General features: G+C 36.8%; 2 protein-coding genes across 5 annotated transcripts; one reads left to right on the forward strand and one right to left on the reverse strand.

Annotated features, from left to right (window-relative positions):
* Positions 1–1,349: 1,349 nt before the first annotated feature.
* On the reverse strand, positions 1,350–4,117 carry rag2 (recombination activating gene 2). The gene is made up of 2 exons (XM_039657014.2): positions 3,994–4,117; positions 1,350–3,222 (listed from the first exon to the last, which is right to left on the reverse strand). Exon 2 carries the CDS (start codon positions 3,207–3,209, stop codon positions 1,614–1,616), a length of 1,596 nt encoding a protein of 531 aa, XP_039512948.2. The 5' UTR covers positions 3,210–3,222; positions 3,994–4,117; the 3' UTR covers positions 1,350–1,613.
* On the forward strand, positions 3,528–21,176 carry iftap (intraflagellar transport associated protein). Of its 4 annotated transcripts, XM_039657017.2 has the most exons (9): positions 4,008–4,156; positions 4,258–4,305; positions 7,561–7,773; positions 10,058–10,200; positions 10,292–10,458; positions 12,086–12,160; positions 13,876–13,930; positions 19,824–19,963; positions 20,089–21,176. In XM_039657017.2, exons 4-9 carry the CDS (start codon positions 10,068–10,070, stop codon positions 20,188–20,190), a joined length of 672 nt encoding a protein of 223 aa, XP_039512951.2. In that variant the 5' UTR covers positions 4,008–4,156; positions 4,258–4,305; positions 7,561–7,773; positions 10,058–10,067; the 3' UTR covers positions 20,191–21,176. The 4 variants fall into 4 exon arrangements, with proteins under 4 accessions (XP_039512950.2, XP_039512952.2, XP_039512951.2 ...); XM_039657016.2 differs by lacking the exons at positions 4,008–4,156; positions 7,561–7,773 and adding an exon at positions 3,528–3,591; XM_039657015.2 differs by lacking the exon at positions 7,561–7,773.
* Positions 21,177–25,067: the final 3,891 nt, after the last annotated feature.

The following is a 25,067-nucleotide window of genomic DNA, read 5'->3' on the forward strand; positions in this document are numbered from 1 at the left end:
ACTGATTGATTTCTTTGTTAAGTGATTTTACTGATTTATTTGTGTCTTTACTTGATTGATTTCTTTATTGCATTCTTTGATATTATACATATCTAAATGCTTGAATTTTTTCTTTGTACTTTGGGTAGGTTTAAAAACAAGGTACCTCACATAATTCTATTAAACATAGGATTTAAATAGTATGTGTAAAACTTTACATTATGTTTAAATTGCTTTGTTATTTTTTTAAATTTGCAATAAAACACTGCATTGCACTGTTCGTAATTGTATAAAAGTTGTGTAGACTTGCACAAGGGCACTGATGTTCTTGTAAAAACGTTATTTTTTTTTTCTTTCATTGTGCAAGAACATTACAGTGATTGTTGTAATTCATGAACTTATGGACTTTTTCTTAAATATTGAATATAATTGGTTAATTGGTTTGTAATAACTGACTTTCTTTCTTCAATTCGATCTAAATAAAATAAAATCATTAACAATTTTTGGTGTTTCCCTTATTTTTGTGGTTGGAGACAAGCAGGGTAGCAGACAAGCAGATTTAAAAACATGCATTATATATATATATATATATATATATATATATATATATATATATATATATGGTAACACTTTGCAATATGGTTAATTAGTTAACATTAGTTAACTACTTTAGTTAGCATGAACTAATAATGAACAGCACTTATACAGCATTTATTAATCTTTGTAAACGTTAATTTCAATATTTACTAATACTTTATTAAAATCTTATTAACATTAGTTGATGCGCTGTGAACTAACATGAACAAACAATGAACAGCTTTATTTTTATTAACTAACATCAACGAAGATTAACAAATACTGTAACAAATGTATTGCTCATGGTCAGTTCATGTTAGTTAATACATTAACTAATGTTAACTAATGAACCTTATTGTAAAGTGTAAAGTGTTACCATATATATATATATATATATATATATATATATATATATATATATATATATGTGTGTGTGTGTGTGTTCTTGAATGTGAATATAAATATATACACAAACACATTAAATAAGTCAATGTATATATATATATGTTCTTAAATATGTGTGTGTATATATATATATATGTGTGTGTGTATGTTCTTGAATGTGAATATAAATATATACACAAACACATTAAATAAGTCAAGAACATGTATTATGTATATATATATATATATATATATATATATATATATATGTTCTTAAATGTGTGTATATATTTTTATACACACACACACACACACACACACACACACACACACACACACAAATGTTATTGACTTATCTAATGTGTTTGCATAATATGTGCATATATTATAATTATAAGCATAACATGAGGTCCTCTATAATTATCTTTATTAAAGCAGAAAATCATACTTTACAATTTTCCCCCACATTTACAATCAGCTTAGAAATAATAAACAAGATTTGTTAAAAAAAAGCATTTAATACTGCCATAAGCATTTTCATTGATTTAACCATTCATTTCTGTAGTTTTTATCAGTATGAAAAATACACTCCAATTTTTGTTATTACAAAAATCAATTAATATTCTTAAAATTATCAACAAAGTAAACTTGATATATAACAGAACAATAACAATTCAGTCAAAAAGTCTTCGCAGAAAACTCTTCTTTGCTGGGGTCATTTTCAGTGAGACTGGAGCCTTGCGATGGGTCATCTTCATTGGGACTCTCTTCAATGGCAAAATCTGGCGTGGTGGAGTCATCTCCTGCTTGGGCAGGCCTGCGTGATCCAGGCAGAAATACTTGCTATTGCCTTGAGAGAGGCGAAGCAAAAGGTTTTCAGGGAGCTCCATGCACTGGGCGTGGACCCAATGTCCACCTTCACCCCTGGAGCAGTAGATCATGGCAGGTCGGGTGAGCTCAGTAGAGTAGTAGGGCTCCCAGGTGTTGGGGTCCACCTGACAGGAGAGACAGCACTTGATCCAATAGCCTGTCTGAGATTCATCCTCCTCATCTTCCTCATTGTAGGTGGCGCCCTCTCCATCGCTGCTGTCCTCCAGCTCGTGAGGCTCTCGGCCAAAGTAGAGCTCCTCAGAGTCTTCCAAAGGTGCAGAGTCCTCAAAGTCAGTGGACTCCTGGCTGCATCCCTGAGTCGATGCTTCTCCATTTTGTTCCACCTGGAAGTTTACCTGGTAGAAATGGTAGGCTTCTGGTGGGGTTGGGCTTCCTTCTGATGGGACTGCAAACAAGGCACGTCCTTTACCCAGGTTGCCACCAAACCAAGTACGGCTGTGGCTTATTTCACTGGTCCACTGGGGAGGTTCGCGTGGCTCCATGTGGACTCCGACATCATCCAGGCCAATGTAGGTGCACTCCATGCGCTTTTGAGTCTCAGACTGGTACCCGCCTAAAATAATGTACTCATGATAGCCAACGGGAGAGGTTATGGCACTAGTGATGGAGAGACCTTCTTGAAGAACATTACAGGTGATGACAGGGCTTCCTAGGAGAAGCTCCACACGTAGGCGGATCAAGCGAGGTGGGCGGCAATCAGAGCTGAGGATGTGACCGCCCAGAAAGTAGACGCAGTCCTCTCTCGCTAGAGCTACGTGAAATGACTGGCCATCTGTGAGCTCAGGAAGGGTGTGGGCTGAACTGCAACCAAACTCTAGGTCAATAAGAAAGACTTGAGGTGGACAGTCCACCACACTGTTCCAGTTCTCTGTGGTCCTTTCGGTGGGGGGCATATAGGACCTGCCGCCAAACAGAACACAGGCGGTCTTCCCTCGGCTATGGATCACGCTGAGCGTGTGGCCGTATCGAGCGCTAGGGACGTCTCCAACCAGCTCTTTTTCTTGACATTGCAATGTGACTTTACGATTAGATCCTCTACTGTCTACACTCAACATGTAGAGACTTGAAGACAGTTCGTTGTTAGGAGTTCGGCCACCATGAATGAGGTAACTTTCAGGGCTGCCATCACGAGGCTCAAAATGAGCTACCGCCGGACATCGGAGGGGAGGGAGATAACAGGAGTTGTTTGAAAACGAAATGGCTCGCAGCTTAAGTTCTCCGTTTTTTATACGGACACCAAACACACCAGTTGGACATGAGCGTTTCGGCCAGCCCTTTTGACCAAAGAGGTAAACATCACCTTCTAGCTCTAGCAAAGAGAAGCCTGGTTGCACGAGGCCAGCATAGTTCACAGCAGTTATTGGCTCTAATGACATCATTTTGCAGTGAGCTCTGTAAAATATAATAAAAAACAACAGCATTATTTTTATTGCTAAATAAAATATTACATAATAAAATTCAGGTCAATTGCACAGATCGTAAATATGAATTCTGAATAGCATACCAGCATAAAACTCCTCCTTTTAGTAAGAGTAGTATGAAATTAACTTTTTTTTTTAAATTCAAAGTACCTATGAAAAAAATGCGGAACCATATAACCCTTTCCCTGTTTCCATAATAACAGAAACATTCCCACAGGAAACAAGTTGTAGTTTTTCTTATCCCCGTTTTTCTTAGATAATCGCGTTAAGCTTGTGATTAAAGGACTACATTACCCAGGATCCAATGCGAAACTGGCGGCTCTAGTTCTACATTTAAACGGTACGTCTGAGATATTTTTTATAAGCTTTCCTCTCTCCTTTTCTCGTTCTGTCTTCTAACAGTTAGCAGCGTTTTTCCTTATTACACTTTTTAGATTCGTTTTAATGGCTTTAGGTTGGCTAATCAAATTAGAGAATTACGTTAAGCAAGCGCTGGCTGTAAACGTTAGTGATAGCTAACGTTACACTACAACAAGTTGAAGATAACAATCTTTTACATCACGACATACACTTTAATAATTATATTATAAAAAACCCGCCATTAACCTACGTGCTTATTATTTAACGTTAGATAATTCTAACGTTAACGTCACTCTATGGCACGGAATACCACATTCTAAATATTCCATATCTCTACTCTAGTCTTAACAATAGTCATCCTAATAATATGTATATTTCTTACCTCCTGGTCAATGCACTCCGAAATCTGGGAGCTGTTTGGTGCTGCTAACTTTTATTTGAAATATTAAAGCAAATGGTTTAGTGACAGTGGCAGAGGTTCTGTGTTTGTGAAGGTTGACTGGCTCATCTTGAGGTTAACTGCCTGTAACTGCTGCTAACAACAGGTGTTTGAATGCAACTCGCACAAGTTTGAATGAAAACAAGCCCGAACTCAGTGTATTATTGGCTTGTGTATTAATATGGACTTTATGTTTGTGTTTTACAGTTCAGTTGATGATAATTCACTTGGCAGTTTGCAAATCAGCTGAGTTGCGTAAGTATGGATCTCCCAGATTTCATCTTATAAAATGTACACTTACCATGGCGGCACTCGAGCGTGACTGACTATAGTTATATAGTCTACTAATTTAGACTTGTTATAGGCCTACTAATAATAATATTAACAATTTGTATACATTTTGCTCCCTTATAACTCACCATATTTAACAATAAATCAAAACATTGTTAAGTTATAACTCACATGTAAATCAAATAACTCAAAAATCTAATTAAATTGTACAATTAATTACACTCTAACTGCTGGGTAGTTTTAACCTAACTTTGGGGCAAATATGGACAAACCCAATGTAATATATGAATTGTTATTAATTAAATATGTCATAATATGTTAATTTCTTAATAACGTATAATAGCATAGAATTAATGTGTTAATAACCGGAATGGGTCGAAGAAGCCATGTATTTCAACTTCCAGTCATCTGCATTAATTAATCATTAGCAAATGATTTACAAAAGTATCATAATGTTATGACTGTACTTGTTGAGGTAACAAAAAAATTAAGTAATTTGTCATTTTGGTTTTGACATCATTCCACACTAAGCCATGGATTTCAATCTCTAGCCTTCTACACCCGGAATTCCACTGTGTGCCAGATGAACTGCCACATCCAGTACGATGTTGTTCATGGTGCAGGAAAATGTCAGGTTAATCTTGAGGTCAAGGATTTAAAGGCAGAACACTGAGAACATGCGGCCAGGCACTGCTATTTCATAACACTGTCTAGATCGGACAAAGACAACCCATTATAATAAGTGATACTACACTGGATGTGGTGCGACGCCACACAACACAACAAAACAACCCCCACAGAAAACTGATGCCGCATTCTATTTCTGATGTACTACAAGCTGTTGCTCTGCTTCTGTTACGATTTCCAAAGGACAAATGGACTTGCAATGGTGACGTCCAGTGTAGACAGCAGCTCTTGTGGCGTGACGCGATAATGTTCACGTTCAGTTTAATCACGGTGTAGCTGCAGTACTTCAGATTCTGGTGTGCTGATATTTGTGTGCTGCCTAACTTACCCATCCTTCAAACACATTCATCCAGGGACAAGAAAAGTACCATAGTTAAAGAATCACCCATTTGCGAGTGTGTAAACGAGAAAGAAATGATAGAATGAAGCAAAAAGACAATAATGATAAGAAGGAACATATAGCACATGGGAGTCAAACGCATGGTCAAATGACGCAGCTTTTGACGTCACAACATGCGACACACGCTGGTAGTGCACAGAACGCATAGACAGTATTGTAACTCCATTGGAACTCCATTGAGACGATTGAAGCCCGTTTTAGGCGATTTTTTTAGCACTTCCGTCCCTGACGCGCAGACTCAAACCGACTCAAACAGAGCTTGACTGCGTAGTTGTGACGAGAGCAACCCGTCTGTCTTCTAGTGGCTGTGGCATGAGAAATCTGAATCATTCCCTTCTGAAACATGCAGAGGCGGAGAGTGTGAATATGTGCTGTCCATGAGCTAGGAGAAGGAGACAATTTTGCTAGGTATTCTGATTAATTATTTTGTCATTTTGCCTCCACGTTTCCCCGATTGCACGTGAGCCTCTTCTCCTGTCCATACGGTAATCTCTCAACTGTGCGACAGAGAGTCGCGTGGGTATGATACAATTGTTAGCCTACTTTCACTAAAACTGCTTCTACGGGGCCATAACGTAAGCTACAAGGTAATGGAGCATTTTATACATTGTTGTGTTTCTTTCGAAATAAATTAAGGACAAATGGGGTCTTCAAACGCATCAGATGCAAAGTTATTCGCTGTCAAAGTGACACCAAAATGAATGGGAGTCAATGGGAATGCTAACGCAAGTGAAGTTCTGCTACAAGATGGAAGTTTCCGCGAGGCTTCAACTTCCGGTCGATGGATTACCCCCTTGACAGAACGCGATCCGTCAATAGAGTGCCGAAGTGATGTCACTTTGGGCAACTCGGCTAGCGGCGCATGGGTTCCCTCGATCGAAAAGCTATACATTTTCCCCATAGACTTTTGGAAAATCGCAAAAAAAAACAAGATCTGTGTTCAACAAAGAATTGTGAGCCTTACACCTTTTGTCTATCAAGATAATCTTTACAAGTTAATCCAAATTGTATAAATTTTGAAGCCTATATAAAGTTTAAAAAACCACAAGCAGATTAAAACTGTGTGTTCGTTGTCATAGATCAAAACGTTAAAATATTTAGAGGCTTTGTTCACCACAGACCTTATTTCAGGCGGTTTAGCAAAAACCCATTCAAAAATCCCATAGACTTTAGAGCGAGGGAACCGGTAGTAGTGCTAAAGTGCTAACTCACTTCTACAGTATGTTTTGGCCTACAGAGTGACCTCGTGACTCGTAACTTCGGCACTCTATGAGCCATCGGAAGACGTAAATATCAATTGCAGATCTACAGAACATGTGTGCAAAGACGTGCAATGCATTTTTGTGGGGTTTTTTTGTAAACGCATATTACGCAGACTCATTAGAGGGTGAAAACAACGCAACATAAGCATGTTGGAAGCTTGATCTGGACATGTTACATCAATGATTGAGCTAGCCATTTGTTTAGTCACACACAAACCGGAGTGTCGGTGCTCTCGTCGGTCTTAGAGGGTTAATCTATCAATAGACTCTTTATTAGTTGCTGATGCAGAAATCATTAATGAGTGGTTTAGTTCCTCATGAGTCATACATGAACATGAGATTATCTGTGCATTAGTTAAGCATGAATTAATGCATATTAGTGCACTCGAATTGAAAAGTGTCCATATATCTTTTATAAGCGGAGACTGCGTCACGTTACACAGATTTTCCTGTGCCGGGTTCTTTTATGACCCGCATGCATTCGACACCAAAATCACACTCTTCATAATTGCATCTGTGACAGTGTTGCCCGCTTCTATGTAATGTGCTGTTAAAATAGTCTCCTCTATGTATCTGAGTGGTCTGTGTGCAATCAGGTTCAGTGAGGAGCAGAATGATTCACTCTCATTACACCAAATACAGAATGCGTGAGTCACACATCACATTTGGGCAGTTGGGGTAGCTCGGATTTGTAAAAATACTCCTTATTTCCCGCAGGCTTATATTTGCATTAACTGTTTCTGCTTGGCGGCTCTTTAAAGGAATGAAAGAAATTAGGCGACTGGTGTTGAAAGAAAGAAAGAGAGAGAGAGAGCGAGAAGAAGGGAACAGCTGTGCTGGTCTCATTAGCATAATGTTTTTGTGTTTCAGGGGGCTGTGCTCGTTTGCGCGAGCCCTCGTGCAGTTGCGTGTTTGTTTTGGAGGCCGAGAAATGTGTGTGTGTGTGCCAGAGTGCAAAAACAAAGACCCGTAACCACGAGTGCCTGGAAGAACAGAGAAAAACACAAACAGCGGAGCACCTGTGTCTGAAGAGCAGGGCCATGAAGAGAAGGCTGAGCGACTCCCCTGAGGCGCAACACACACATTAAGAATTCCTCCGGTGTCTCCAAGCGCATAGGAGAGCTTTATTCTCCTGCTCAAGTGCACTTACATGCCGGTGTTCACATTTACAGATGCTGTAGAAAAACCTATTGAGTCCTGTAGCGGATTTGCATACAGCGCAGGCAAATAAATGCTGTTGTTTGCCAGCTCTGTCACAAAGAGTCGGAAGGGAGACTGAAACACAACAAAACTACAATTGCATTATAATGAACGAAGATATCACTTTCAGACTACCTCATTGATTATAATATAGCATATAGCATGTGTCCGATTCATTTTAAAGAATCAATTTGTTCAAATCCTTAAAAGCAGAGTAGGTGATTTGTTCCAGAATTTTAGTTTTTTGTTATAGCACTCACTAAGTTAAGTGGTCTAAATGTATTTATATGTTTATATCATCTGCGGAAGACGTAGGACCACAAAATGTTCGTCCAATCATTGAATTTGGTCTGAATGCAATGATTTGATATTAGACATCCAACCCTGCAAAAACTTATTTCCAGGAGATGGCTCAATCTAGCATTCATTTATATTTATTTCAGTTTTAGTAGCTCTACTTCAACTTAAACCTGTTTTATGTCAGTTTGTTGCGAATGCTACCTTTCTGACTTAAAGGAGTAGTTCACTTTAAAAAAAACTTCCATGTCATCCAAGATGTCCATGTCTTTCTTTCTTCAGTCGAAAGGAAATTAAGGTTTTTGATGAAAACATTCCAGGATTTTTCTCCATATAATGGACTTCAATGGGAACCAAACGTTTCAAGGTTCTAAAGATGGTTTCAGTGCAAACTGCAAACTGTTCAAAGGGCTTTAAATGATTCCAGATGATGGATAAGGGTCTTATCAAGCGAAACGATCGCTCATTTAAAAAAAACAGAAACAAAAAACAAACAAAAAAACCGCCTTGCTCTGTTCTGTGATGCGTGTTCGTGACTCCTGTTTTTTCAAAATGAACAAATCTTTTTTCGTGTCATTTGGTTGATTCAACGAACGAAATGAACGAATTGACTCTGAAAAAGATTCTTTCATTTTGTGAGTTCGAACTGGAGAGTCACGAACGCGCATTACAGAACAGAGCAAGTTGAGCATTTGTGCTTATAAAACTTAAATTTTTTTTTTTTAAATGAGCGATCGTTTCGCTTGATAAGACCCTTATTCATCGTCTGAAATCGTTTAAAGCCCTTTGAACAGTTTGCATTGAAACTCTCATTTGGACCTTGAACCGTTTGGTTCCCATAGAAGTCCATTATATGGAGAAAATCCTGGAACGTGTTCATCAAAAACCTTAATTTCTTTTCGACTGAAGAAAGAAAGACATGGACATCTTGGATGACATGGGGGTGAGTAAATTATCAGCAAAAGTTTTTTTTAAAAGTGAACTACTCCGACAAGTTCTGCGCGTGATCTACTGACGACGTACAAATCAAAGAACACAGATGCTCTCAGATCAGGTCCATAATAACCAACGAAATCCACCAGTTAGCATCTGGTTTAAGACGTCTTTTTTTTAGCAGGTTAACAATGGCGCAAACACCAGTGAATTGAAAGAGAAAGAGATTCATGTAAAGAGAATCTCCTACAAATGCATATGCAAATGTCTGCCTTTTCAGCGCTAATTTTTCACTGCGCGTCTTAAATCCTGACTGTAGTTTTTTTAACGGCAAAAGAGGAGTTGCGTTGGCACAAGCTGTCCCTATATACTGTAAATTACAGAAATAGTGTGGATGTATTCCAAGAGAGAAGGAGACCAGCAGTGCAGCTGACGCCTGAGGCCAGGACTTGCACTGTATTATTGATAGAGGAGAGTAATTAGGCTCTAGTGTAGCACCTGTTTCTGTCCCTGCTAATGTTGTGCCACCTGAAGAAGGCTCTCCCTGGGGCGTGTTTGTGATGAATGACACGGCGACAGCTCGTAGTTTCTGACGATTATCACGCCATTCTTCATTATATTTTAATGTCACGGCAATCACTGCCCGCCGCCCTCCCCACCCGTCATTGATTGTAATTAAGCTGAACTTCAAAATTATAATTTTATTCCAATCAGGGCTAATGCAGCTATAATGCATATCGCCCATGATAAGTGACCTGTAAAAAAGTGAAGCGTAGCAGAATCCCTTCATCGTTCTTTTTCTTAGGTTTTTATACCAATATTTCCTTTTCATTTGGCTTGGCTCTCTGGGTTTCTTCAAGTTTGCATGATGTAAACAAACATCTCTTTTAATATTTCTTTCTCTGTTTCATTCTGTATCTCTTCTCAATGTGGATAGGTTTGACAGGATGCCAGGGTTAGTTAATGGCTCAGTTGTGGACAACCATGACCAAGCCATGACTGAAGCTCTGGAGCAGTTCTGCAACTCCCCGGAGCAAACGTATGAGCAGTTCCTGTCCACCTTCACACACCTGACCCCAGGTGAGCATACTGAACGACACATACATCTTCTTTCCTCGGATACGTCCGTAAATCCTTCGCCTGTGGTCTTCACTGTCGTTTCCTATTGCAGAGAACGTGAGGGATACGCATTTGACTGCTCCTAGAGGACACGGAGACAGAGAGATGGACAACAGCCGAGAGCGACAAAGAGAGGATGGAGTGACAGAGATGGAGGAGAGCGTATACCGAAGGATGGGACAGGCGAATCGCTGCTCACCGACTGCTGATCAGGAAGAGGTCACCGCCTTATAGATTCAGACCGCTCGAAACGTCAGTCTTTACTGGGAGAGGTTCAGGCGGACCTCTCCTTCTTTTCAAATTAAAAAAAAAATTAATGAAGTCTCCTGCTTTAAAGGGATACTCCACTTTTTTGGAAATATGTTAATTTTACAACTCTCCCAGAGTTAAACAGTTGAATTTTACCGTTTTCGAATCCATTCAGCCGATTTTCTGATATTTAGAAGAACATCAGTAAACGGACAGTATCTGGTCTCATTGACTTTCATACTATGGTAAAACTCAACTGTTTAACTCTGAGGGATTAATAATGGGAGTATATAAAGGGAGTAATAAAGAGTATATGATTAATAGATTAAGTAATACATGAATTGATATTAATTCAATGTGTCATTGTGTATTAATTCCTCAATAACATATTTTATTAACTAATAGTGTAAATTAAGGTGTTAATTACCACAATGAGTCAAAGCTATGCACTTCAACTTTCAGTTGTCTGCTTTAATTAATCATTAGCTAATGATTTGCAAAGTTATCATTATGTTATGACTTTACTTGTTGGGGCACATCATTATTAACTAGTCATTTAGTAATTTGCACATGAATTTGCACTAACAATGAAGTAATTAATCATGTATTAATGCATATTAGTGTACCTGTCATATTATCTGGAAGTTCAAATACAAGGCTTTGACTCATTCTGGTAATTAACATATTAATTAACACTATTAGTTAAAAAAAATAGTTATTATGGAATTAATCCACAATTACATATTTAATTAATAACAATTCATGTATGAACTAATACATTAACCCTACAGACTCTTAATTAGCTCCTAATGTGGTAATCATTAATGAATAGCTTAGATAATCATTAGTTACTCATTAATTCAGTATTATCTGTGCATTAGTTAAGCATGGATTAATGCTTATTAGTGCACCCGTATTGTAAAGTGTTAGCGATTTTTCTATGCTGAAGCGCCACTCACATTTTTACAGCCTAGCAACCTCATAGAAATGTTTAAATCCAATCAGAACCTCTGAGCAATAGCAATGCTCTGGCCACCATATGTTATGGTGGTGATTTTTGTACTGGTTAAGCATGCTCATTTTTCTTCTGAATGCAACTACCTAGCAGCCACATATCAACATGTTTAATTTCACTCAGAAATTATTACAGCAATGTAGCATTGGCCATTTTTCTTCCTTTTTGGTGTATTTTTTCCTCAAGGCTTTTGGAATTCTCCTCTCAGTGTATTGAATGGCTTCATTGCAATGTGTGTTTTGCTTATCGGTCTGTCTGCGTGTGTGTGTGTGTGTGTGTGTGTGAACGGTGCTTAAGACTCCCGCCTGGCTTGCGTATTGATCTCAGTGGGGCTCTGGCAAGCCACAGCACCAGTTACTGTCAATAACGCAAAGCACATCAGCCAACATCCCAGGCCAGTCAATGCTAAAAAAAAAGAAGCCTCTGCATTGTTTAGCTCTCCGCCACAAGGAGAGAAAAAGAGCCGTATTGATTATAATGTCGTTTTGATTGTAATCACAACGATTCTCATAGCGGCTGTCATTTCAGAGCATCATTAAAGGAAATGAGATAGTGAGTTTATGAGTTTGTGTGCTTGTATAGGTGCTGTTGGATGGCGGTTGTGTTGGAGGAAGACTGGGCGGCCCATCGAGCTCTGCTCCAGACAGACCTGTGAAGGTAAACGGCCAGGACATTCAAAACCAAAACCTAAAAAGCTACTTCCCAAGACTGTATTTTAATGTTGATAGCAACATAATTCTGCCTTTGAAGAACACTTATTTTTGGATATATTCTAAGGCAGCATTGCATATATCTTCCACAAAGAAAGCAATCCCAGAATTATATATGATGTATGATGTGTTTACAATATAATGAACTATTTTACTTGTATGTATATAAGCTCATTAGATTATGATAAGATAACACCTTTTTGGTAACACTTTACTTGAAGGGGTGTGCATAAGACTGACACCTTCATAACCATGACATGACATATGTCTTGAATATGAAGTAAGGTTTATGCATGTTTATGACAACTGTCATTTAGTGTCTTTCGCTCAATAATGACAGTTTGAATGCAAATATGACATTGTTTAAGATGTTTTTGTTATGACATCTTGATATAAACCATAACATCATAACCTGTCAGTGTCTTTGTCATGACAACTTGACATAAAATGAAGTTAAACTGTCATGAGGTTGGCTTTGACATTGGCTAACCTGCTAACACTGAACTGTTGTCATAGCTTAGCAACACGCTACTATCAAACTTTATTGGAAGCAATTGCTAGACTATTTTACCTAATGTGTGTGCTAGGCCTATATGTGTATGCGCATTAGATTAATGTGATGTTAGCTTAGCAATATGTAAATGTCAAAGTACTACACTTCCTGTCAAAAGTTTCAGATCTGTAAGATTTTTTATGTTTTTAAAAGAAGTCTCTTCTGCTCACCAAGGCTGCAATTATTTGATAAAAAAAAAAAAAAAAAAAAAAAAACAGTAATATTGTGAAATATTATTACAATTTAAAACAGCGGTTTTCTATGTGAATCTTATATAGTGAAGTTTAATTTATTCCTTTGATCAAAGCTGAATATACAGCATTATTATTCCAGTCTTCAGTGTCACATGATCCTACAGAAATGATTATAATATGATGCTCAAGAAACATTTATGATTATTATCCATGTTGAAAACAGTTTTTTACATTTTTATTTCAGGATTCTTTGATGAATAGAAATTTCAAAGAACAGAAATGGAAATGGAAAGCTTTTGTAACATTAATCACTACCATTCAAAAGTTTGGGGTCAGTAAGAATTTATTTTGTATTTTTGGGGGAAAGAATTTAGAAAAGTCAATTTTAGTTAAATTGATCAAAAGTTACAGTAAAGACATTTATAATGTTAGAAAAGATTATATTTTAAATGAATGCTGTTCTTTTGACCTTTTTTATTCATCATATAATTTTGGGGGGGAAATGGTACACGGCTGTTTTCAACATTGAAAATAATAATTTATGTTTTTTGAGTATAAAATCAGCAAATTAGAATGATTTCTGAAGGATCATGTGACACTGAAAACTGATGTGTAATCAGCAATAGTAATGATGTTGAAAATTCAGCTTTCAAATTACATTTTGAAATATATTAAAATATAAAACAGTAATTTTAAATTGTCATAATATTTCACAATATTACTGTTTGTCATTTGTTTTTCATCAAATAATTGCAGCCTTCGTGAGCAGAAGTGACTTCATTTAAAATCTAAAACTTTTGACCGGTAGTGTATATTTAAGTACTTTTTGAATTAACTTTTCTGTGTAAAGAGAATATATGTTTGTAAAAATGTATATTTAATTACTATTTTGTCTTTTTTTTCTTTCCTTGGCAGTTTGATAATTATCTGGGAGATTCGGAAGACGAAGAGGAGAATGTTGACGCTACAGGTGTTTATTACTCGAAAAAAACGACACTTTACACAGTCAGTTTAGATTAGCTAGATCACAGTGGCCTAGATGCACATTAATTTTGGAGTCTTTAATTACGTTTTTACACTTTATTTCTTATGTAAAGCACATCGGTGTGAATTCTTGTCATCTTTTGCATATTTCACAACAGCTTCAAGTGTAATTGGATCCATCACAAATTCACATAATATTCACATAATATACATCGACATGTTGGTATCGCCTGTATGGATGTATTTAACTGCGGCATCCTCGCATAAATATTCTTTTCATATGCATATGTAAGGACTGCACGTTCTCACCTTACCTTTAATAGGGTTTAGTGGATATCATGTGCATGCTATGTTTTGTAATTAGAGCTGTCATACATCTTGATTTAAATATATTACCATTTATTACACATATTCAATGCATGCAAATTCAAAACCGCTCCCTCATCATTAGAGCCGGGGGCAAGCGTTCGCCTGGCGAGGCTTAGCGCTCGCTGTGCAGGCTTGTAATGAGTCGCTCTTTTCTTGAGTGCCAGAGAGGCTCATTTAAACTCCAATGACCAGTTTAATACAAAAATAAATAAAATAGTTGGATGAAAGAAAGCCTCTTTTGATTGGAGAGGCTTACATTTCAGAGCAGGGCGTCCGTGGTTTTTGTTGAGCTTGTCTGTGATCAGAGTGTTAACGCAGACAGGCTGTATGTAAAAGTCATTAGGTGGCGTGTTTATAATGAGAGTCTTATTCACTGAATAACAAAAAGATGCATGCTGAACTTCACCTTAATTAGCATGAATAATCATGCCCTTGCTTGCTTGGCTTTGAAAAAAAAAAAAAGCATTTGCTGGAAGTTGGCAGGTCGCTGTACCGTTGGTTGTAGTGGGCGTTTGGAGTTCTGCATAAACGGCCAGAGCTTTGTAAAATTTGACTGTAAAATAAGATTTTTTTTTTAAATATTAATTTTGTCGCTGAAAATTAAGATTAATCCTTTCGGTAACACTTTACTTGAAGGGGTGTGCATAAGACTGGCATGACACCTTGACATATGTCATGAATATGAAATAGGGTTTATGCATGTTTATGACAACTGTCATTAAGTGTCTTTCGCTCAATAATGGCATTTTTAATGCAAATATGACATTGTTTAAGATGTCTTGAGATAAACCAATACATCATAACCTGTCAATGTCTTTGTCATGACAACTTGACATTAAATTAAGTTAAACTGCCATGTGGTTGGCTTTGACATTGAGGCCATTATAACTGTGTCATGAATATTTACACACAGAGGTACTAATTGAATTTGTCATTAAAATGTTATAATGGCTTCATGACAGCCAATGTCAATACCAACCACCTGACAGTTTAATGTAATGGTAACCCATAAAGCTAGGTGGTTTCTTTAGTTTGATAATTAATCTGCTATGTCATGTTTATGACAGGTTGTGTTGTCTTAGTAATGTCAAGTTGTCATGACAAAGACACTGACAGGTTATGATGTATTGGTTTATGTCAAGGTGTCATAAAGACATCTCAAACAATGTCATAATTGAGCAAATGACACTTAATGACAGTTGTCATAAACATGCATAAAACTACCTTCATATACATAACATATGTCATGTCATGGTTGTGAAGGTGTCATGTTAGTCTTATGCACACCCCTTCAAGTAATGTGTTACCCTACTTTCCAGCCATTTTATTGCTGCGAGTTTGCTAACTGAACTAAAATGATGGAAAAGGAAAGAACTAAGAGTAAAAGAAAAATTGGTAACCAAAATAAAAATACAAATGGGAATTGGTGAAAAAATTGTGATTGAATGATGTATAAAAGTCATCGTCATCGATTTTCAACGCGTTTTTTGTGTTAACACCCAAGCGATTTTCGCTGACGATGAGCCGAGTGAACATGCAAATTCATTCCCTGACATTAGATGGCGCCAATTTGCTCTGCAATACAAAACCACAACAGCTCTCTTTTATCAAGATGTTTGTAGTCCCTGTCGTGTTTGTCATTATAGTTCTTTATGTTCTATCACCAACGAGAACAGCGGCTCTACATTCATCTTGCCTCCTCTAGATGGCGACGCTACTTGGCGTAGATCTTCTTCGCCGTTGCATATGTGTGCTCGGCAAGACCGTTTTGTGTTTGAGCGCCCCCAAGTTGTGTTTTACTGTAACTTCAGAAGCTCCAAACACGTGAGCAAAAGCGCCAATCTCATTGGTCGAATCGTTTTTGGCGCGGTGCGTCAAACCAAAAAAACGAACCAGAAGCGTTTTTTACGCGCGGCGTTTTTCGCGTCATTGTTTAGTCACAAGGCGTTAAACGTCGGCGAATAACCCGCGCGAAATTCGTCCCGGTGTGAACAGGCTTTTACTGAGAAAATTATTTCAGTTTCACAGTTTAATTGATGACCTTTAATGCCATTTGAATCATGAATACACTGACTGAATCATTTTGTTTAAAGCTGCTGATTTATTCAGGAACAAAACAAGTGACGTCATTAAATCGTTCAGTCAACCAAATAGAGTTTTCAAAAATGCTGTTACTTTCAGGATCAAAACAAGTGACTGTCTTTATAAGTGAATCATTGAATCATTCAGTCAACCACATTGATTTGTTTAAACATCCTGTTTCATTCAGGAACAAAACAAGTGACATCTTTATGGAGAATCATTGAACCATTCACTCAAATGGATTTGGTCAAAAACATTGTCATTGTCATTTTAAGGTGCCTTGTTACAGGCTAATTAATTAACTACATGTAATTACTTTGTGTTCGGGTTTGGTTTAGGGTTACTTGCATGTAATAATGCCAAATTTATATGTAACAAGAACAATTTGTGACGTTACAAGGGATGAAATGTGAATCAATATAATGCACACAAAAAAAAAAAAAAAAAATTATTTTCCATTAAAAGTATCTAAACCTAACTGCAAAATTAAAAACTATAATAACCTTGACGTGAACTCTGAAACGTACAGTGCAGGTAAACAGTAATAAAGTTCTTTACTTCAGGGTTCAGTCAGTGACACGCTTGCCAATCCAGATGAATCTTAAAATGGTTTGAGGGGAAGGAGGTTCTGGTCAAAGTGGATCAAAGCTCAAAAAGAGCTACATGGTACCTATGGTTTTAATGAACCACGCCTCTGCATGCCGGTGTTCTGACATTCCATCCTACCCGTCAGATTGTCCTACCAAGGCTTACTGCGCATGCGCACATCAATAATACGTCATTTTTGTCACGCTGAATTTTACATTTTGCACTGTAAAATCATACTACTCGTTTATTTCATACTGGTAGCACAATCTGATGAGGTATTTTGCAACGTAAAATCATCCTATCGTTTATTTCATAGGACAATCTGAAGAGGTAACGTTACTTTGCACTGTAAAATCACCGTAACATGGCCTAATAAGAAAATTCGGCAAAGTTACACAGAAATATTTTATGTAACTTAGTCACAGACGCGAAGCAGAAACGCTCAGTAGGATTTTACGACGAGGTAGGATGATATGGCTATAATTTTGCGCTACGGTAGGAAAATCTGACAAGGTAGGACAGATCGACAGAACACCGGTCAGGGAGGTTCACGGCTTGGCATCACAGCAACAGCCTCAGAATCATTAGCTGCGTGAAGCTTCTTTCTTTGTTTCCTTAGTGAGCTGGTTAATGGTCTTGTTTTTTAGACCACCTTGTTCTTAAAGCCATGGGTGATTGGGGTTTCAGAGGTGTGCAGTTCACAAACACACACACACACACACACACACACACACGTTGTGTTGTATATGCTCAAACAAACACGAAGAAATGCAAGCTACACCCCGGATGCCTGGCTGGTCCTCACCCAGCAGCTGAAACTATGACTTTCGCTGTGTCAGTAATTAGCTGTTTAATTAACATCAGCATCAATCGAGCTCTTGCCAAGCCTTATGTCTTTCTCACTCACACAGAAGCTACTGCAAAAATCCAGATATGCAGGACAAAAACAGCTTGTAAACACATTAATCCTTCCTTTTTAACATAAAGTGGAAGTTCAATCTAAATGTACTCCTCCTGATATTGTCCCAGACTCTTAACACTTTATTTTTCTGTAGAACATAATTTTTTTTTTTTTAAAAACTTAAATTATTTTGTACATCTCAAAATAAAAATTCTTCCCCAATAGTTTTTTCAAAATTTATATTTCAGACTTTCATGTGAGAACAAATTACTTCTGACATGAACATTTCGTATATATTTGCGTATATTTTAAATGTTTTTTTTAACTTTTAAATTTGCACAAGAAACTTTGATGTGTGCAAAAACATGTTTACCAAATTTAATTTATTTTCTTAAAATCTCCTTGTCTAAAAAAAAAAAAAAAATCAGTAACACTTTACAACACGGGTGCACTAATATGCATTAATTCATACTTAACTAAAGCACAGATAATCATGAGTTAATGTATAACTAATGAAGAACTAAACCATTAATTAATGATCATTGCAACAGCAACTAATAAAGAGTCTATATGATTAATAGATTAAGTAATACATGAATTGATATTAATTCAATGTGTCATTGTGTATTAATTCCTTTATAACATATTTTATTAACTAATAGTGTAAATTAATGTGTTAATTACCACAATGAGTCAAAGCTATGCACTTCAACTTCCAGTTGTCAGCTTTAATTAATCATTAGCTAATGATTAGCAAAGGTATCATTATGCTATGACTTTACTTGTTGGGACACATCATTTTTAACTAGTCATTTAGTAATTTGCACATGAATTTGCACTAACAATAAAGTAATTAATCATGTATTAATGCATTTTAGTGTAACTGTCATATTATCTGAAAGTTGAAATACAAGACTTTGGCTCATTCTGGTAATTAACATATTAAATTAACACTATTAGTTAAAAAATGAGTTATCATGGAATTAGTCCACAATTACATATTTTATTAATAACAATTTATGTATGAACTAATACATTAACCCTACAGACTCTTAATTAGTTCCTAATGTGGTAATCATTAATGAATAGCTAAAATAATCATTAGTTACACATTAATTCAGTATTATCTGTGCATTAGTTAAGCATGGATTAATGCTTATTAGTGCACCCGTATAGTAAAGTGTTACCGAAAAATCTTCCCTTTTTAAAAATGAGACCTTTTTAAAATTTCAATATCAGACTTTCTTGTGCACACAAGATACCTCAAGTTTTTCTGAGTATATTATAAAGAAAAAGAAACTTTGATGTGTGCGAAAAACATTTTTACGACATTTAATTTATTTTTGTCAAATAAATAAAAAAATTTATTAGATTTAATAAAATCTTGTCAAAATAAAAAAAATCTTCCCCTATGCATATGTAAATTTACTTTGTGTAAAAAAAGAAATGCACAAGAAACCTCTAAAATGAAATAATTTTCCCCTCAAAATGTCATGTGCACACAATAAACCATTAACATCAAAGTTTCTTGTGTCTACACAAAAAGTCTCAGGGTTTATTTTATGTTTTTGTGAAAAGATAGGGGATGATATTTAGCAAATAATATAGAATAAATTTCCTCAAAAATGTACCAAATGGCCTTAAAAGACTCATAATATAATACAGTACAGTGACGTATTGTTTTTCTTTATTGGAGCTTGACAATATATCAGTCATCATCCACTTCATTACATGGTAATTGCCAGCAGCACAGACATTCTTCAAAATATCCTCTTTTGTGTTCCCCGGGAAGAAAGAATGAAGATTTTCGAACAACATGAGAGTAAATAATGACAGAAGTTTCTCCACAACAGAAAAACCTGATTGTAAATGACTGCTGATGGATGGCTTTGGGTAAAAGAAACTGAATATTCATGCGTGTCTTGTTGTGTGTTGTCAGGTACATGTGCACTACCAGGTGAGATTGAAGAAGATCTGATAGCTGTCTCCTCTTCATCGCTCTGTCACCACACACTGCTGGAGATCTCCTCGACTTTCACAGACCAGAGGACACACGCTCCCAGTGCCGCTGAAAATCAGGTACACACGTCTCTCTGAGAGCTGTCAAGCTCAGGCAGTAACTCAGACACTGAGATGCAATTTTCTGTTGCATTTCACTGAGACTCTGTAAAATTCTTAATTAACCTGTAAAATGTTTATTCTAGGATGAAAGTGAGGAGGTTGTTCCTTTCCATCTGGATGAGGACTTTGATTACGATAACGTTGTGCTGTCTCACAAATACGTGATCCAGGAACAGAACGGCTGAAATTCTTCTAACAGCTCTGATTTTGCGTAAAGTCCTTGTTGAGGCGATCAGAAATGTTTTCATTTCGCCAAAGAACTAGAAGGAAGATGGATCAGCTGTTGCGGTATCCTCAGTAAACTATTATATCAGCTGCAATTATATGTCCAGTACCAACTTGAAACTATGAAACAGCCCATTTTTTCTTCCATAAAGTGACTACATTGCTCTGAGGATGAATCCTTCATAAAACCAGGAGTATGTTTTTAAAAAGTAAATAGTGCATTTTGACTTTAAAAGCACTTACCAGACCATTAACAGACCATATGATGTGTATTTATTGTATAGTCATTATGATTATTATTGTTATTATTTTAAACTAGCTAGGCTCAGACGCTTTCCTTTTCTGACTCAGCTCAAATTAGGCGACCTGTGGTGTAACACTTTTTCTGATGTACTTGGAAAAGTAATTAATTGCTCGTTCTTTCTAACTGCGTTTTATTCACTTGAACAAAACACTCAGGGACTTTCTTTCTTTTCTCCGTACAAATAACGTGAATGAAAGCCCACACGTCTGTGAAAAGAATCTGTTCCCCTTTTTTTCTTGACTTGATCGTTTATTTAGACATTTCAGACAATGTCCGTACGTACTGTAAAATAATTGTCCTGCTGTTTCCCAGCATGTTTCCTCATTTTCACAACCTCACCTTCATTTCCCCTACGTTCAAATTTCTTTGCACTCTGTTACCCAATGTATCTAAACGGACAAAACAATAGTACCCTTCAACACTTGTTCAAGGTGTACTCACTTTTGTTGCCTGCATGCTGCTATACAAGCAGCACAATGACTAAAATATATCCAGTTTCATTTCTATAGTATTGTCCCTTGAGGAGATATACTAAAATGTTTGCTGAAATGTGAGGGGTGTACTCACTTTTGTGAGATACTGTATGTATACAGTATATACAGGAAATCTCACAATTATATACTGTAGGTGTTTGTGTGTGTATCTATGTGTATATATATATATATATATATATATATATATATAAGTGTGTGTGTGTGTGTGTGTGTGTGTGTGTGTGTGTGTGTGTGTGTGTGTGTGTGTGTGTGTGTGTGCGCACAGAATATATTACATATTACTCAGGCTATAGACCATTTCACAAGATGTAAACAACACTGGTCCAGAAGCACTTCCTGTTTCAGTTTTTTAACACTACATAAAAGCTGGGATAAAATACAACTAACAGAACATATAAAACTGAATCAAAAAGTTAAACGAACATCTTTAAGATGTTTTCTTTACATGTGAAATAAATAAAACAGCTACAAACTGAAACAGGAAGTGTTTCTGGACCAGTGTTGTTTACATCTTGCAAAATGGTCTATAATAATACGTAATAATTAATTGAAAAAATAACCAGCTTTAAAATATTTATTTTTAAGTGCAGCCTCTCTAAAATATGTTAGAAATGTTAGGCTATATTACATAACATCATTTTTTTTTATGATAATGAGCATTGACAAATAGTAAAACTTGTTTTACCCCAAAATTTTGGTAATTGTGCTTATTAGAGTGTTGCTCTGTTAGCTTAGCAACATGCTAACATCAAATAAAGCTCACTCATATTTCCAGGGCTGCGTCTGAAAACTAGGCAGCCGACTCGTTCCCTCGCTGCTTTATCAGGCAGTGACTTTTCAGGCAGAGCTCGTGCTCGACTGCAGGCTACCTCATAAAACTGATTTGGACAGACTTCTGAGGCAGTGTAAAGGTTTGATGATCAACAGCAAAACAGCTTTGGTGAGTAAACATTTAATTAGTGTAATAGTAATTTCTTAGAAATGATGTTAAAAGCGGAAAATGTTGGCCAAAATTTACATTTACACAACTTACACACAAACTGACCACCAACCGCAACTTTCAGTCAACATCTTTCCTTTCATAGAATGGAAAGCACAGGATTGTGGGATATCAAAGGCAGCAAAGGATACATCTATGCTGCCTTCAAAAGAACAGTCGTTGAATCTCAGGAGACCGGAAGTGAAACTAACATTTGATTCGAACGTGCCATGATGCCTTCCTACCTTGCATCCATCCCTTTAGCTCTCGGACGCATGGGAGAAAGTGTAACATGTAATGTAGAGGAATAAGTCCTGCCTTCTAAACAAAAGAGCTAATATGGAAATGAAATTGTATGATAAGCTTGGAGAATTTGATGTTTCTCCATTCAAAGAGAGGAGCTGCACTTGCATGACTGAAATAGCTACCCAAGTGGCATTTCAAAGATGGCCGCCGAGTGAATTGACTTGCATGAAAGGCAAACTTGTAGAGCGCTGGACATCATTCACTTATGAGGCTCTGTGACTGTTAAGATATCACTTAGAAGGCATCTGTTTATGCAGTTAGTGGACTAGACTAGACCTAAAGTGTGCATAGTTAAGTGTCCGCCATGCATTTTTAATGTCTGCTTCTGTCATGGTAAGTAATTGGTAGACATCAAGACCTTTTCAGAGCACTGCCAAGAGCTTAACTGATTTTAAAAGATAATATGATTGTCAAAATATATAGCCGACAGTGAAGCATTTTTAAACTGTTATGGATGTGTTTATGGTTGCAAAATCAACTACATGCAGGCTTTATTCTCAGCATACACTTTAATAGGTTTACACACCTTCACCTTATTAGTCGAAATTAATTATTATTTGCTCATCCTCATAAGTTCCAAACCTATAAGATGCTATTTTTATTCTGTGAAACACCCTAAAAGTCCTCTGAAGTCATACTTATGTGATTTATTTGCGATTATACGCCCTCAAAGCAATTCATCCATGAAACTTATTCTTGGTTCAAATATGTTGCAGGTTTGACATAATGATGTTTTTGGTCACAAAACAAATGAGAATCAAACACATTTGATGTTACTGTTCTCCAGTTAGCAGCCCAGGTGCCATATTGGTTGTCTTAAAGGGATAGTTCACCCAAAAATGAATGTTCTGTCATTAATTAGCCTACTCATCCTGAAGTCATTCCAAGACATGTTAGACATTCATTTTATTTGATGAAAGGTAGTATCTTTTTACTAATTCTGGCATATTTACATGGTGTATTATCATACAACAATGTTCATGAATAGCCTATGCATGGTCCCTATTAAATAAACTAAATACATTTTCAGAACACAAATAAAGATCTTTTTGATGAAATCAGCTTTCTGTTGATTTCTACGCAACTACAGTATCATTCTCAAGCCTCAAACAGATATACATACATCATAAAAGTAATCCATGAAACTCCAGTGGTTTAACCTCAATTTTATATAGCGACGTAAGTGCTTTGCGCATCAACGTCTACTCTCGCGTTAACACAGAACGCATGTGTTGTGGTGCTCTCATTAACGTGAGATCGAGATTAATAGACTGGCAAATAAATAATGTTTAAGTAACTAACCCTTTAGGCTAATTCAACCTGCACGGACAGACGGCAAGAGACACTTTATCGGATCAGATCAGTGTTACCCCTGTCGCCAATTTTCTCAGTTTAAACATGTTGTCATGGCGTTTGTCGTCTCATGGGATGTCTAAAGTGACGTAGGCTACTGACCGTCTGCATTGGTTGGCGTCTGTCGGTGCAGTGTCAGTGAATTGGCCTTTTTGTTATGGAATAAAACTTCTATTTTGTTCCACAGAAAAATATCAGCATTAAACAAAGAGGCCGAGTTAATAATTTCCCTTTAAAGCCTATAAACGCCCATGCCTCTGCTTCGGTCTTGAACAATATGTAATCAAATAGATGTTTTTATGCACTGTCTGACACTGGAAAATAAGTGTTTTATTGCACACTTTGTCTTACTTTTTGTTCCTTGATTTGTGAAATCAGCTTAAAGCAGTTTCTATGACTTGGCCTTGTTGCTAAGCAATGAAAACGAGCATGTGGAGACGACTGCGACGGCAGCACTATCTCGGCTCAAGCCATGCCTGCAGCTTTGGATCTGTTCAAGATTTGTTTCAGTTGCGCTCAGACCTTGTCTAAAAAGATTTCTGATGTGCGTATGTGTGTGTTTGTGTGTCTGCGAGACCTTTTCCAGGCAGGGTTCGACTGGCCTACAGTACCAGGTGAGTGCTCCTGTTTGCCAGGTGGGGTTCCCGCTGTCACAACCTCAACTCTTTCAGTTAGAAAAACCTGAGAGATTGCAGGAGAGATAAAGAGGGCAACCCCGTTCCTTCCCCCGCAATATGAGACAGGTGCGTGAGAACGAGAAAAAAAAGGGTTTTGTGGGGCACCAACAGTGTCTCCCAGGTGATAAAAGTCAAGAAACCAGTTAAATGTTTCTGAAAACTGTTGCTCTGCTCCAGGATGCCAGCCAGATTCACCATTTTGTTCTACATCCTCAGAAATGCAAAACCCAATCATACCCCTAATAGCTCATTAATAGGCTGTTTAAGTTTTGATTATCCATTAATTAAATTAAGGATTTATCAAGGACACGCTCATCCACGCATAATAAGGGAATGAGGCGAATGAAAAAAAGAAACTTTCTTTGGGATGAGGCAACTTTAGCCAGTGCTAACTGCCTTATCGAACAGTGGTTGACTTGTGTTTTATATCATTAGAATATTTCCAGTCATGGAAAACCAGATAATATTAGGGAATTGTAAATTGTATTGTAAATTGTAAGGGAATTGTGAATTGTACATTTTTCAAATGTCATTTTAATGTTTTATATGAATAATTTGAATAGTCTTTAAAGCAATCTCTATATCATGGAGATTTCTTAAGACAGTAGACCAATTTTATTTTCACATTGTCTTTAAAGAAATTTTATTTTTAACATAGTTGAGATGAGCCAACCGTGACTTTAATTTCCACGACCCCTCACTGATTGATTTTCTCGAATCGTTG

This window comes from Pimephales promelas, chromosome 25 (assembly GCF_988280905.1).
Source record: "Pimephales promelas chromosome 25, fPimPro1.hap1.1, whole genome shotgun sequence".
Lineage (NCBI taxonomy): Eukaryota > Metazoa > Chordata > Actinopteri > Cypriniformes > Leuciscidae > Pimephales > Pimephales promelas.